Source organism: Lactuca sativa, chromosome 4 (genome assembly GCF_002870075.4).
Source record: "Lactuca sativa cultivar Salinas chromosome 4, Lsat_Salinas_v11, whole genome shotgun sequence".
Lineage (NCBI taxonomy): Eukaryota > Viridiplantae > Streptophyta > Magnoliopsida > Asterales > Asteraceae > Lactuca > Lactuca sativa.
The window spans coordinates 269,309,016-269,323,866 of NC_056626.2; the positions used below are offsets into that span (position 1 = coordinate 269,309,016).

Below are 14,851 nucleotides of genomic sequence, written 5' to 3' on the forward strand. Positions count from 1 at the left end.
GACCAACCAAAAATACTTTAAAGGCCTTAAACACATCTTTTATGGGGTTTCTAAGAGTTTACGGCCAAGACCTGTTCTTGGGCCGTAAACTCCAAAATCTTTGGTGTTAGAATGCAAACTAAACACCCCTACAGCCTTTAGATGAATTTTAGAAGTCCATTCATGCAAGTTTTAGGCCTTGAAACACATTGTAGCTTGTCATATTAGAGTTTACGGCCATGAAGGGGGTTTCATGGGCCGTAAACTCCATAAATCCCTCATATGTCCCATATAAACTCATTTCTAGGCTTGTGGGAATTTTTAGAATCACATGTGATTGGTTTTAACAACATTTAGCATCATTTTCATAAGGATTAAGGAGTTTACGGCCAGGAGCCTATGCTAGGCTGTAAACTCCCATAAATTAATCATTTTGGTGATTTTAATCCATTCCAAGCATTTAGAACAAAACCTAGAAACATTTCCCATGTCCATGTAAGCCATTTAAGCCATTTAAACACCCAAAACCACACCCACATGAGTTTACGGCCGTAAACTCATGTATGTGTGTGTTTTGTGGTTGTAAACTCATTTAAAAGTTTACTCATGGGGAGTAAACTCAAGTCTCAAGTCCCTAGTGTCATTTCCCATCCCTAAACGCCACCCGGGTCCTTCCAAACACTTGTATCGGAGTGTTTTCGCGACTAGAAGCAATTGTCCCTATCCAACAATCAATCTAAGTCCTAATTAGATACAAATGTGTATCTTTAAATTATAATTAGGAAACTCGGGTATTTACAAGCCCCGGATCAACTCTTAGCATCCAAATCGTCATACTTTTCGTCCGGTGAGTTCATACCCATACGCCTTTTTCACTGTTTTTAACTGTTTTCAGGGGGGGGAATACAAGCAAACCAAAACTGTTTTCAAATCATAACAATTATGTGTTTCAAATAATATCTGGCAATCTTATAAATTCTTTTACTCCTTATGTATTATGTTGAGCATAAGGAATGATTTATCAATTACAACTAAAGGGATTTTAGTTAAGAAGATAACCAAACAAATCAAATTATTATGGGAATAATTTGGGGTTCTATGTTTCTCTTTATATCATGTACTGGTATCTGTATAAAGTTATTTGATAAACTATGTCTGATTCAGTTTATCTCCATATCATTTGAATGTATTGCTAGATAGTTTCCTGTATGTAACTATTTTCACTGTATCATGTCTTGAAATCTTTGTATGTTTGGTATCGTATGAGAATCCTGTGAATAGTTTAATACTAGCTTGTGAGATAGTCACTACCCTTTATGGATGATCAAGTAAATCATCTCCGGAAGTGTAACCAGAGTCTCCTGGAGGGAGAGCGAGGAATTTGTGAATAGATCTATTCGGGACTGACAATCCCACACCTTAACTGCTAGCTACAGTTAGGCGGGCACGCCTGGGGTGACAAATTCTGTATATCGTCCGACGTCTGACTAACGTCAAGGAGGTCTCGTTGTCGTATCAGTATGGTTACGTATCAGTATGGTTACCCGACTCACAATACGTATTAATGTAACCTTATTCACAGCTAGGACCTGATTAGAATCTATATCTCGTTCGGGATGGTAATCCCATGGTTTTATGTCTATACTTCGTTCGGGATAATAATCCCATGATCTTGTGTCTATATTTCGTTCGGGATGGAAATCCCATGGATTTAAAACTAAATCTTATACGGGATGATAATCCCATGATTTTATCAAACTGTTATCTAGTTTCGGGATAGTGATCCCACGGTTTATCAAGCTATCTTATATCTACTTTCGGGATAGTGATCCCATGTTCTTTATCGAATTATCTTATAACTGGTTCGGGATGTAGTCCCAAGGTTTTCAAATACTAATTGGTTCGGGATGTAATCCCAAGGTTTTCAAAATACTTTCTATTTACAGTTCGTCTAAATTATAGTTTTGTGAATTAAACTATACTATGTGTTATCCAATCAATCTTACAATTAGGAAAATATGGGATTTTCCTGGGGTTAACTTATATCTGTAACAGAACTGTAACGAAAGATAACTTAACTACTTTACAAAAGAAAATATGGGATTTTCTTGGATATCTAATCTTTTCAGAAATCTAAAGGAAACCGAAACGTTTTCACAAAACAAAACTGCTTATGAACTCACCAGCTTTATGCTGATTTTCAAACTGCTTGTATTCTCAGGTCCAAGTTAGACAGGTACCCGACGATATCTTTTGGTGAAGATGGAGTGCTCCGAAGACTCGTCTCTTTTGTTCATATGATATATGTATAATTTTGTACAATTTACTTTTGAACCAAATGTAATCTTTCACATATATGTAATGTAATGGTTGTTTACTGTGATTACTATGTACATTAGATTTGATACACAACATGGAGTCAACCCCGGGAACGTTTCCGCCTTTGGTTTTCGGGGTGTGACATATTGTAATGAATGTACTAGCTGTATTGTATGTTCTTTCTGTCTAGTATGTATGTATGTTCTCTCTGTATGTTATTGTTTGTTTCTCATCATAGTATGCTCTGTTTGTTTCTCATCCTAGTATGTTATGTTAGTTTCTCATCATGGTATTCTCTATCTGTATGTTATTGACTCATGTATGAACTGAATCATTGTATGTTTCATTGCTCTAGAAATAGTATTAGTAACTTCCTAAACTATACCTATTATAGTTTACTAGTAATGTTGTTTTTATGAATGAACATGTTTGTATACCTTTGCTACCCAAAGGTAATGAACTGGATGAAGGAACTTTTATATCTATACACATATACATAATAAATATATAACTAGGATCCAAACGACCTTCGGACAAACAACAGATACCCTAAGTCCACAACCAAACAAGGAACAGGAAGTAAGGTGAACTATCAGTCCTAAGTCTTCTCAATCCTACTTATATAACAATATCTATATAGACACACATTTGACAAAGTATAAGTTTAAAAGAGTTTAATAAAAGTATTTAACATTTAAAAGAGTTTGCAAAACAATTTGAAGTAGTTTGTTTGATAACACAACTTGAAAAGTAAGAAATCCATATGTTCGATAGTTATTAATCACATGTGATTGATATAATAACTATAATAGTTCAACTTGTATTTCCCCCCTCCCCACGTAAAAGCATTTAAAATCATTTAAAAGGTTGATTAAAGGGGTATGAACTCACTTGAAGTGAATGATGCGAATGTAAGATCGGAAAAAGGATGCTAAGTGTCAAGTGAAGACTTGAGCACACATGAATCCTATTTAGCATATAAAGACACATATATGAATACAATTAGTGTTTACTCAACTAATCAGGTAAAGAATAACACTTTAAGGACTAAGAAATCCTTAAATGGAAGTGTTACAATCACTTAGGATTGCATAAAAAGGTTGTATAGCCACTTAATGGAGTTTTCGGTCCAAGTAGTAGGTTTCTTGAGGTTTTCGGCCCAAAAGGGTTTTCGATCCAAATGGTTGGCCGAAAACTCATGATGTTTGGTGATTTTTAAGGGCTTTCCACAGTCAATGAAGTGTTCTAGGCTCATTAATAAGTATCAGGAAAGGCTTAAAGTCATATTGCACCCTTCATAAGGGTTTTCGATCTAAGGAGATGCACTAGACCGAAAACACCTTTTGTTCTTGGATAAATGATGATTTCAAGGCCCTAAATCAAGAGTTCCAACTAGATAAAAAGTATAGGGAAGTAATACTTACGATTTAGAGGCTAATAGACTTGATTTTTGACCAAAACACTAGTGTGTGTTCTTGGTGTTCTTGAAGATCTAACCCAAAAGAGATGATTTCATGGATGAAATCAAAGGGTTGTACTAGATAAAGCTTTGTATCAACAAATTATATGAAAGGAATTCTTATAATTTTGAAGATTGGAATGAAGAACTCGATGATACTTGAGAGAGAATGGGAGTTCTCTTGACTTGTAAAGGAAAGAATGATCAAAATGATCCTGAAATATGTATGTATAAGGGAGTTTTTGGTCACCTTGACCGAAAACCCAAAGATCTTGACCGATAAATCCTTTTTGAGGAGGTTTTCGGTTTGCTTCTTGACTAGAACTTCAACCAATTCATCCTAACACTGATTCCTTTGATGTACTAAGTTTAGAATACTCATAAACTCCTAATAGGGCTAAAAGGTAACAAACAAGACTAACTCTGATAAATTTGAATGTTTATACAAGCTAGAAATTTCGGATTGTCACAATAAATTATTAATTTAATGTAATTAGAGTGGAAAATTTAAAATTTGAAATTTGAAATTGATAATTAATAGGTTGACAAACGACATGATATGTTACATATAGTTATTAATGAGGAATTCTAATTGTATGATACTTGTTAATAGAAGAATAAACCTATTCATTTATTAGAATAGAACAAAAAAAATACTCTACTTTGAAATTATTTTTACTAGTCCTTACAATTTATAGAAATGATCCCTATAATGATGGGAAAATTATAGAAATACTCAAATTTTTAACAAAAATATAGAAAATCGACATTGGCTAATAGCAAAGTTATATAATGGTTCATTTGTTTCTTAAAGATCTAAAAATAGCCCCTACATTTTATAAAAATATAGAAATGGTCATTGTATTTCACAAAATTATTGAAAAGGTCCTTGTGTTTCACAAAATTACAGAAACCCTCCCTATTTAATAACGAGTTAACATAAATGATCCATATATTTGATAAAGTTACAAAATTGATTTCCGACTAATAGAAAAATTATGTAATTGATCCTATGCTTCACAAAATTATGAAAATAGTCCTACCTAATAACGAAATTATAGAAATATGCTCTATGTAAGAAAAGACAACATTACAAAAATGATATTAAATATATTGGATTAGTTAATCCGTATCAACACGGAATATTCCACTAACTATAAACAAATTCGTGTTGGTAAAGTCCCGAAAAATAGAATAGAAAATATGTGCGGTTACTTTTTGATAATTTAAGACAATGAAGTAAACAAAAAAAGAAAAAGAAAAAAAGAATGATATGAACCTAGGTTGATAATTTTTTTAAAATAAAATATTGTGTATATAATAAATAAATTTAAAGGAAATTTTGTATTAAAGTCACGGAAAAGGTTTTGTTATGGGAAATTGAGTAAATTGTCACACCCCAAAACCAAGAACGGCGGAAACGTTCTGGGGCGGAGGACGTCATGTAAGGTAATCATAACACAGTAAATGTAAATAGGCAAACAACATCATCCATTGCATTAAATATATAATTTTAATACATGCGTGTTCTGTACAGTTTTAGACACTAAAAATATAACGTAAATCAAAATAATAAAATGATGAGTCTTGAGTACGCTCCATCATCTCAAAAGCTGGCATCGGTACCTGTCTACTGATGACCTGAGAATACAAGTTATTTTGAAAGAGTTTATCAGCATTAAGCTGGTGAGTTCATAAGCATTTTAGTGTCAATGTTTGTTGTCAAAAAACGTTTGAACCTGTCTCAATGTATAAGTTTGTAAAAGTTTGAATCTCTCAGAAAATCCTATATTTTCTATAAAAGTAACCTTCTACCAAGGCTAAACTGTTTTGTAAACTCGTCTGTTGTAAAAGTGTGTAATTACCCAAGTATAACTATCATTTGTTAAAATATAGTTTGTACATTAATGCTTAAGTGAGATTATCACCAAAATATGTAATGGGTAAATCATTGTAGTACTGTAGCTTTGTATAATAAGAACTACTGTTGTACTAATTACTACTACCTTAAACCGGATTTATATTAAGGTATAATGTGATAATTGCACCATACTATCGACTGATAACAACGACATAAAGAACGGTCGTAATAACGGAATGACGTTTGGCACCCGCAGACCTGCAGGTCCTGCTGTAGCTAGCAGCAAGGTGTAGGATAGTCAATCCAGTATAGATCTATACGCAAACTCAACGCTCTCCCTCCAAGAGAATTCTGGCTACAACTCGGGCCATGACATTTAAGGCATGCTCCGATACAGTGGATCACATTTGTTATCGTATCCTTGAATATGTGATGAAATGTTTCTTGTTCTAGTATAGTTGTATATGTTCTCATAGTATAGTTGTATATATTCTCTTCCTAGTATAGACTCATGAATGAACTGACTCATTGATCTAGCAGTTGTAATAGTATGATTCTGTGTTACCCCGATGGTAACTTGTTAACGGTGCGTCTAGTACGTATGATTATGGAAGTACTTTTATGTCTATATATGTATATTTGATATATAATTAACATGGAAACGACCTTCGGATGGTCACCCAAAATCCCACCAGACCACATCCAAATCGAGGAAAAGGAAATAGGGTGGATGGCCTTCCTAAGCCCTTTAAACATTATTTATACGTCTATACATATATGGGCATGCAATTTATAATATAAAAGCATAAATAAGTATTTATAAGACATTTGAAACATAAGTATTATTTTTAAAGAAAGATTGACTTGATGTCAATCTATAAAACAATTTTGAAGGCGTAGATTTGATTAAAACAGATTAAGTATAAGGAACATTTGTTTAAATCATAGTTGCAGTGTAAATTCGAAAAGTAAATGGGTTTGGAAAACATTTAGAAGTAAAACAGTTTGATAGATAGTTTGAATAGTGATAAAATCACTATTTCCCTAGTTATTAATCACATGTGATTGAAACAATAACTATAAGTAATTAACTTGTATTCCCCCCCTTGAAAGCATATAAAAGCATTTAGAATATTTAAAAAGGTTGATTAAGGGGTATGAAACTCACTTGATTGATTGAAGAAAGCGAGATGGAAAACCGGGCAGAGTTTCGTCTCGAAAAACGGATTTTTCTCGGGATTCTCGGGAATCTCGGGAGTAAAATCGACCCTCGGTACTTGAGCAAAAAGACCAGAGCTTCGGGTTATAACGGGCACGGAAAACAAGGCAAGGTTGTGAGAGAGAGGAGAGAAATGAGCAACATTTTCGGAAAGCCTCGCATCCTATTTATAGGAAGGCTGAACCGCCTCCGAACGCGGGGCGTATGCTCGTACGCAGCGCGTACGCGTACGTCATGCATGACCGAAGCCTCGACTGCCTCGGTTCGGATGGGACGGGTTGCTGGGTATGCGGGTCGGATGGGACGGCGGGTCGGACGGGACAGCAGGTCGGACGGGTCGGAGCTTCAGACGGGTCGGACGGGTTAGATTCTTCGGATAGTGCGACGTGGACGATCCGAGACCCTCGATCTCAGTACGCGGGGCGTACGAAGGTACGCAGGGCGTACTTTGGTCCAATCCGATGACTCCCCTTCGGATATTACCGAGAATTTATGATTAAATTCATATTTATTTTAAATAAACTTCAAAAATTCATATCTCCCTCATACGAACTCCGTTTTAGACGTTCTTTATATCCACGCGAAGGTGAGACCATGATCTACAACTTTCGTTTAGATTCCGTTGGCAAATTCCGAAATTATTTTTATTATTTATTTATTAAAATGACGTGATTAAGGAATTTCTTCAAAAATTTATAACTTTCTCATCCGAAGTCAGATTTGGACGTTCTTTTTATGTACGCAAACCTTGATATGATTCCTACTACTTTATTTAATCCGAACAAGATTTTAGGAAGGTTACATTTTGACCTAAATTTGATCGGTTTTACATTACATTGACTCGAAATATCGGGTTGTCACATAAATTGACCCTTATAAATAAGGTTTTCAAAGAAAATAGTCACATTTATTTTTTCAGTTTTTAAAAAATAACAATTTTCTTCGAAATGCTTAATTCCAGAGATTTTTAATTTTCAAAGAAACTTTTTTATTTTACTTTGGGATTCCAAAAATTACATTTCGAAATGTTTAATGTAAAGGTTTCTCAATAAAATATTTAATTTCATGAACTAATATCATATCTGATTCAAATTAGTATGTTTCTTAAAACTTTTTTGTTAAATTTAAGTAAAAACATGATTTTTTTTTTTCAAAATTCTGAAATTGTTCTTCAAATTTCGGACTTGTTCTTGTAATTTCAGAGGTTTTTTTTTAATCCGAAATTTTACTCTGGTATCCGAAATGTCATTCTGAAATTCATCATTTTTTTTATTTAATTCTGAATACCCTATTCCTAACAAATCGATTATTTTGACAAAATAATATTTTATCCGTCCCAAAATTATAGTCCATCTTTCCTTTTTGGTTTGTCCCTAAATAATAGTCCACTTCTAAAAATAAATAACATTTTTACCAAAATGCCCCTCATTATTACTTAACCAACTAAGTATTTAATCCTCCTTAATAAATGAAGTTTTTTTTGCCACATGTCAATCTCTCATGAGTTTTGACACTTGTTATTTTGTGGTATTTTTGAAATAAATATTATCCACTTGTCAATTTTTGGTTTGTTTTAATTTTAAAATTAAAGTCATATACTTATATATGTAAAGTATTATATGATATTAAATTGCAATAAATACGTTTTCTTCTTTTTTTATTTTAAAGTTTTACGTTAAAAAATATTTTTTGTTTGCATTTTAATGTTTAATTTTTTTTTAATCAACCCGTGTAATATACGGGTTTCACACCTAGTGGAACATTAAATGCAAAGTAAGGACAAAATTGTCATTTAATTATATAAAGTTAGTGATAATTAATGTTTTTCTTAATCTATGTGTTTTTTAGACTGCAACAATAATATTGGAACGGAGGGAGTAATAATAATAATAATAATAATAATAATAATAATAATAATAATAATAATAATATATTTTTAAATACACATTAAAAAATGCCCTTTTGATATGTCTTTTTGAGGAAAAACGGTTTAGAGGAAAAGGAAAACCCTTTCCTCTTGCTCGGAACTCATATTCTGAGACCAACAGCACAAACGAATAAAGCCAGTGCTAGAAGCAGAAAATATATGCAACAGCAATAACAACCATGTCCATGTGGTCTAGTAGCTCTTCGTTCTTCTACAAACACCATTCTTTCAACCCCAATTTCTTTTCAAGTCGCACCATCAAACCTGTTATTGGCACTAGATTTGTCAAGTGCTCGACTTCTGATAATGCCAACGATATCCATGAATTGTTAAAGGTATTATTGTTTATCAATTCTCCCTTCTTCCGTGTTATGCTTTACTTTTCCCACTTCGATTGAAGGTTGAATTTTCATAGCTCAATGCAATTTGGGTGCTGCCTCTTAACTTGTTTGATCGAGCCTTCACCACTATTAACATTAAATTACTTCCGGAATAATGGTTGAAATCATGCACACCTTTTTCCTCACGAAAGGAATTCTACTTTTTTTGAGTTTAACTAGTATTCGTGTTGCTGCTGTTGCGGATTAGAAAATATTATTACATTATGCTTAAAACTTTTGAATCATAAAGGGTAAAAGCATCCAGCATCCATGCCAGTTGTTAACATGAAAGTAAATCTAAATCACTAAAATCGGAAGTGGACTAGAGTTTTTCAAGATAAGATTACCTTTTGTTTTGCAGATCCTTCCACACGATTTGCGTGACAACCTTGTGATGGAATCTAAAAAAGATCAACTGTTGGAGGTGATGAATTCCTATCTGATTTTCTTTCGAATATTTTAATTAAGGGTCTTGTAGTTTCTTTCCATGATAGTTGCAATGTTCTGTATGTAGTATAAGAAACAGCATATAGGGATGGGCACATTGATAGAAATAGAAGTCAAGTTCTGCTATTTGAATGCTAAATATTCTGGTTGATTCGATTAGTTCACTAATTTTTTCTTCCATTAACACATCATCAATATACAGCTTAATAATAGCAACTCCAACCAGGCCAAAACTTTTCCAACATTGTTTATGTTGCTGAATAACGACCTACCATGTTTGATGTGATACCAAACCACAACATATGTTTCACACATATATGGTTAAATATTTAAGAAAAAAAGTAAAAAAGTAAAATAAAATCACAGTATATTACAAATTTGGTCCACTTTTTTTCGGTTTAGGTACAAATAAAGGATTTTTTTTTACCAATTTTGGTCCCTATTTTAACGTTTCATAACGCTTTTGGTCCCTGACATTGACACCATTTCTCTTAGTCCGTTATGTCCATATAAAGTGGTCGTTTTGTCTTTAGGTTTACGGGTGGGTTGAGATCACCACCCGAGAGGTGTCAATGTCCGGGACCAAAACTGAAAAATGGTCTCTTTTTAGACCTAAACAAAAAAAAAAGCTAAGCACAGAGACCAAACTTGTATAACTTACTCTAAAAATTAGTTTATACAAAATATATCAGTACAAAAGTCTCATATAGAGCTTGAAAAGGAATCCAAAGTTTAATATGATATTTAAAATTTGTCACTTTTTTTTTTTTTTTTTTGGTAACATCTTTTAATTATCATTTTTTATTAGATTTATCCTGCACTCAACTCCATGATTTTTTTTTTAATTGTGGTTATAGGTAATATTGGATCTAGGTCGGTTGCCACAGGCATGCTTCCTCGGTGATTCAGGTCGAAGATACATAAGAGATACCGAGGTAAATGTTTCTATATAATTGTTGTAATAACTTGTGCCACACGTATATACAGAAGTAGGGGAGTTTATAAAAACTATCCCGCATGTATACAAATTAAAAATTGTGATCCTTTTATAAGCCATAAGATGTGGGATACCAATAACTTCCAACATGGTTTTAAGTCTTACTGTATTTGTCTTCTGTAAGCTATCTTAATAATGATTGATAAATAAACGTCAAAGATATTAGCTGATCAAATTTAATGCTGCAACTGTTTCTCCATGAGTTAATATCCAGAAATCCAATAATAACACAACATATTTGCTGATTTGACTTTCTGCATATTATCTGGTGGAGATTGAATTTAATGAGGTAAATAAAATAATTAGTATGTATGTTTTAAACGATAGTAGATATCAATGGAAGAGCTAGAGTTTGCTGAAAATGCAATTGGAGAAATTGGAGGGGACAACAGAGGTGGTATCAGTGGCACCCTGCACCGCATATCTGCAGTGAGGAGTAGGAAAGGGGTTGTGGTTGGGTTGACTTGTCGAGTTGGCAGGGCAGTTAAGGGAATCGTTGACATAGTGAGAGATCTGCTTGAGTTTGGAGAAAGTATCTTGTTTATTGGAAGGTAAATTATTTATTCACATATTCAGTCTCCTTACAAATCTAAAATTACCATTTTGCCCACATTAGTCGTTACAAATTACGGATGCCAATTCTTTTATTTTAGGGATATTGATTAAACTAACCATTACAAATGAGGTGTTTGACAAAAATAACCAAATTTCTTATGTTTTGCAAAAATGAACATCTTGTCCTAAATGGGTCATTGCGGACTTGTTCTTGAAATAATAAAGTTTTTTTTTTCTTTTGTCTGGATTCTGGAACTTCAGTCCGAATATATACTTTTTTTTGTCAGAAAAAATACTTTTGGAAAAGGTGGTTATTTAAAAGAAAAATTGGGTTATTTTCTTTAATATTAATCACTGTTGTAAAAATAGGTTTAGGCAGTCTCCAACTGCTTACAATTAGTGCTAGTTGGTCCAATTAATTGGCCTTGGTGCTAATTGATCCTAATCGGTCAAAATTTGTAAGCAAAGTTAAAAGGTCAATATTAATAAAATAGTCAACAAAAGTAGTTACAGAATCAATAAAAACTAAAAAAAAAAAAATTACAAAAGTAAACACAAAGCCCTACTTCTCACTTCTCATCAGGTCTCTCTGCGTTCCTACTCACTTTCATGGAATCGAAAACCGCTTTTTGCTTCTCATCACATTGAAATTGCTGTCGGTTATGAACTTAATGTATGATGATTCGTGCCTTAAAACACCAGATTATGATTTTTTATTTATTTATTTATGATTATTTACTTATTTTGTTAGGTAATTGGTAATATTTATTTTTATAAAGGTAAATTCTTCTAAAATTTAAAACAATACCTGGGTGATTATCTTGATAACTTAGGCATGTTACGTTTACACTTTGTTCTCCCATTTTCATTTCTCCTCTCATCAAAGTAGATTGAACCTGTATCTTTATCTTTATCTTTTCTCACACCATATACTTGTAACCCACAAAGTTAAAATGTTAAATGATCAAAATGGACAGGACATTGGATTTTAGCAGAATGGGACTATTTATGAGGCAAGATTTAGAACTATATTATGTAAGTTTAAATGCAAGAAATAACAAGATACTTTCGTTGATTTGTTTATTGTGGCATTCTACTTTCATTTCTTAATGTTACAACGAAAAAATCTATCAAATTATAGCAATTACAAACCCCAATTTTTGCTGTTATAATTGGGTAGATTATTCAAAGTATAATGTCCTAATATGAAAGAAATTGAAAGTACAATGCTATAGTTTTCAAAGTATAATGTCCAAGAAATTTGAAAGGGTACATTTTTCAAAGGCACATGACCTTGATAAGAAAGTTGTAATAGAAGGAAATGCTATATATAATACACAAATAATTGAAAGTATGTTGCTGTTGCAGATTCATTCAACTCTATTATGTATTGTTACTTTTAGTTAGTGAGTTGCAGTGAAATTTTACAGGCCTGGTGTAGGGAAGACTACTGTTATGCGAGAGATATCCCGAGTTCTTTCAGATGAGCTACATAAAAGAGTGGTATGTTTGCCTTTAAGCTTTCCGTTTATTCTTTTTTCAACTTTATTCAAACATTTTCAAAACCCAAAAAAAATATATGTATATATATAAATTAGGTGGTTGTGGATACGAGCAATGAAATAGGAGGTGGTGGGGATATAGCACATCCAGCAATAGGCAGTGCAAGAAGAATGCAGGTTTGTAAAGCCTCAATGCAACACAAAGTGATGATCGAGGCAGTTGAGAATCACATGCCTCAAGTCATCATTGTTGATGAAATCAGCACAAGGGCTGAAGTTATTGCTTGTCAATCCATTGCTAAAAGAGGAGTCATGCTTATTGGTAGTGCCCATGGTGATCGATTGGAAAATATTATAAAGAATCCTGTTTTGTCTCGTTTGGTATGTTATGTATACTACTACTCTACTTCTCATGCCATTGCATTCCCTCCAACCAAACAGACACATAATTTGCAACTTGAAGTTGTATGAATGATTATGTATACAGGCTGGGGGAATACAATCTGTTACTTTAGGGGATCAAGAAGCCCAACAAACAGATGGAAGGAAAACTGTGAGTCAGAGGGCTGGACCTCCTACCTTTCCCTTTATGATTGAAATCAGAGATAGACACTGCTGGGTTATACACAAGGTATCCTCTCTCTCTCTCTCTCTCTCTCTCTCTCTCTCTCTGTATATATAAGTGTTTTAAAACTAATTATAGAATGTCTTATTTACTAAATCTATAAGTTATTGGTTTCTTTCAGACAGAAAGAAGTGTGGATGCGTTGCTTCGAGGGAAAAAGCCTCGGGTGGAGGTAACTCACCTGTAATCCTCAAAAGTGTTGTTTAAATAAATGATGTTTAAATATTAGTTAAGAAAATGGAAGGAAAACTCAACTCAACTGTGGGTATGTAGATTTGTAAAGACTTTATTTAGGGCTTGCTGAGGAAACCTCTTTTTCTTGAAATAACTGTTAAGTCCTTCAAAATTGAATTAAAAAGTTAGGACTTAATAGATCCATTTTTATAAAGGACATTTGCTTTTAGAGTAGGTTAAGTTTTTGGTCCTTGACTATAGTCGGTCCCAAAAATTACTCTTGCACTCTTGGTTCTTGTGACGTTTTCGGTCCCTGTTCTAAGTAAAATGGCTCTTTTCGCCCCAAATATGTACTCACTAAGGACAAAGAAATGATACTAAAAGTTCAAATAAGAACCAAGACTGTAAGAGAAAAAAATTTTGGGACGAAAATTGAAAGAAACCAGCTATATGAAATTCAAGGACCAAAAATGTAATTTACTCTTGTTTTAAACTTAGAAGTTATCAAATATTGATAGAGATATTCTTTCATAAATTGTGTTCCATTGCTTTTCTTCTGTGTTAATTCTCGATAATCCATTTTTGAAGTGAAGCATCTTTTATTTTTTGCAGATTCGAAAGCGGGACAAAGAAATGAAAGTTATTATAGAAAAATGTAAAATCAAGAATTAAAATGGCAACATGATCTGGTTGATAAATGGTGTTTTCTTTTTACACGAATTTCATCTGATAAGAACAACAAAGGCAGTTATAAAAAAATGGTGGAAGATCAATCGTGGAACACTAACAAGGTGTCTAAGGGTTTGAACCCTTGATCTTCTGTTTGAAATTTTACTCCTCAACCATTAGACTCTCATGGTCCGAGCAAAAACACGTTAATTCACAATTATATTATTATCATATAAATATAAATATTAATATGTACATCGATAATCTTATGTCTTAGTAGCATACAAAAGCAGTCGAAAACAAAAAGATTATAGAAAACTAAATCTTTTGGGTAAATTGAGGGTTTTATTCTTGTTTGTTGTTTTTTATAGATGTTATAGAAAGTATTTTTTTCTTTTAATATATTTTTTTGAAAAGCATCTGTTTCATTAGTTCCTATTTTCTAGGCCTTCAACTTTTAAGTCATTGTAAAAGGACTAATATACATTCATTTTCTTACTCTTGTTATTGAGGGCGTGTTTGGTATAGGGAAGGGAAAATGAGTTTGATTGTTTCTCTTGTTTGGATATTGCAAATAATAAGGAAATGAGAAATAAACAAATTCCTTTTCAACCAAAATAATTCTCTATTTTTAAGAGGGAAAAGAAAAAAGTAAAGTCACACTAGAGAATTAGAAAAAACAAGCGGAGAAATCAAAAGCCGCGTAGCTTCGACCCCTACCTTTGCATCCAAAAAATT

General features: G+C 32.9%; 1 protein-coding gene across 1 annotated transcript; it reads left to right on the forward strand.

The window, feature by feature from the left end:
• Positions 1-8,810: 8,810 nt before the first annotated feature.
• LOC111921925 (uncharacterized protein ycf45) lies at positions 8,811-14,449 on the forward strand. The gene is made up of 9 exons (XM_023917499.2): positions 8,811-9,099; positions 9,506-9,568; positions 10,449-10,526; positions 10,919-11,139; positions 12,574-12,646; positions 12,742-13,026; positions 13,133-13,276; positions 13,392-13,442; positions 14,057-14,449. Exons 1-9 carry the CDS (start codon positions 8,944-8,946, stop codon positions 14,114-14,116), a joined length of 1,131 nt encoding a protein of 376 aa, XP_023773267.1. The 5' UTR covers positions 8,811-8,943; the 3' UTR covers positions 14,117-14,449.
• Positions 14,450-14,851: the final 402 nt, after the last annotated feature.

Coding starts and splice junctions, on each gene's coding strand:
- LOC111921925 (XM_023917499.2), top strand. CDS start 8,944: ATGTCCATGTGGTCTAGTAGCTCTTCGTTCTTCTACAAACACCATTCT. Junction 13,027..13,132: donor ATCCTGTTTTGTCTCGTTTG/GTATGTTATGTA, acceptor TTATGTATACAG/GCTGGGGGAATACAATCTGT. Junction 13,443..14,056: donor GGAAAAAGCCTCGGGTGGAG/GTAACTCACCTG, acceptor TATTTTTTGCAG/ATTCGAAAGCGGGACAAAGA.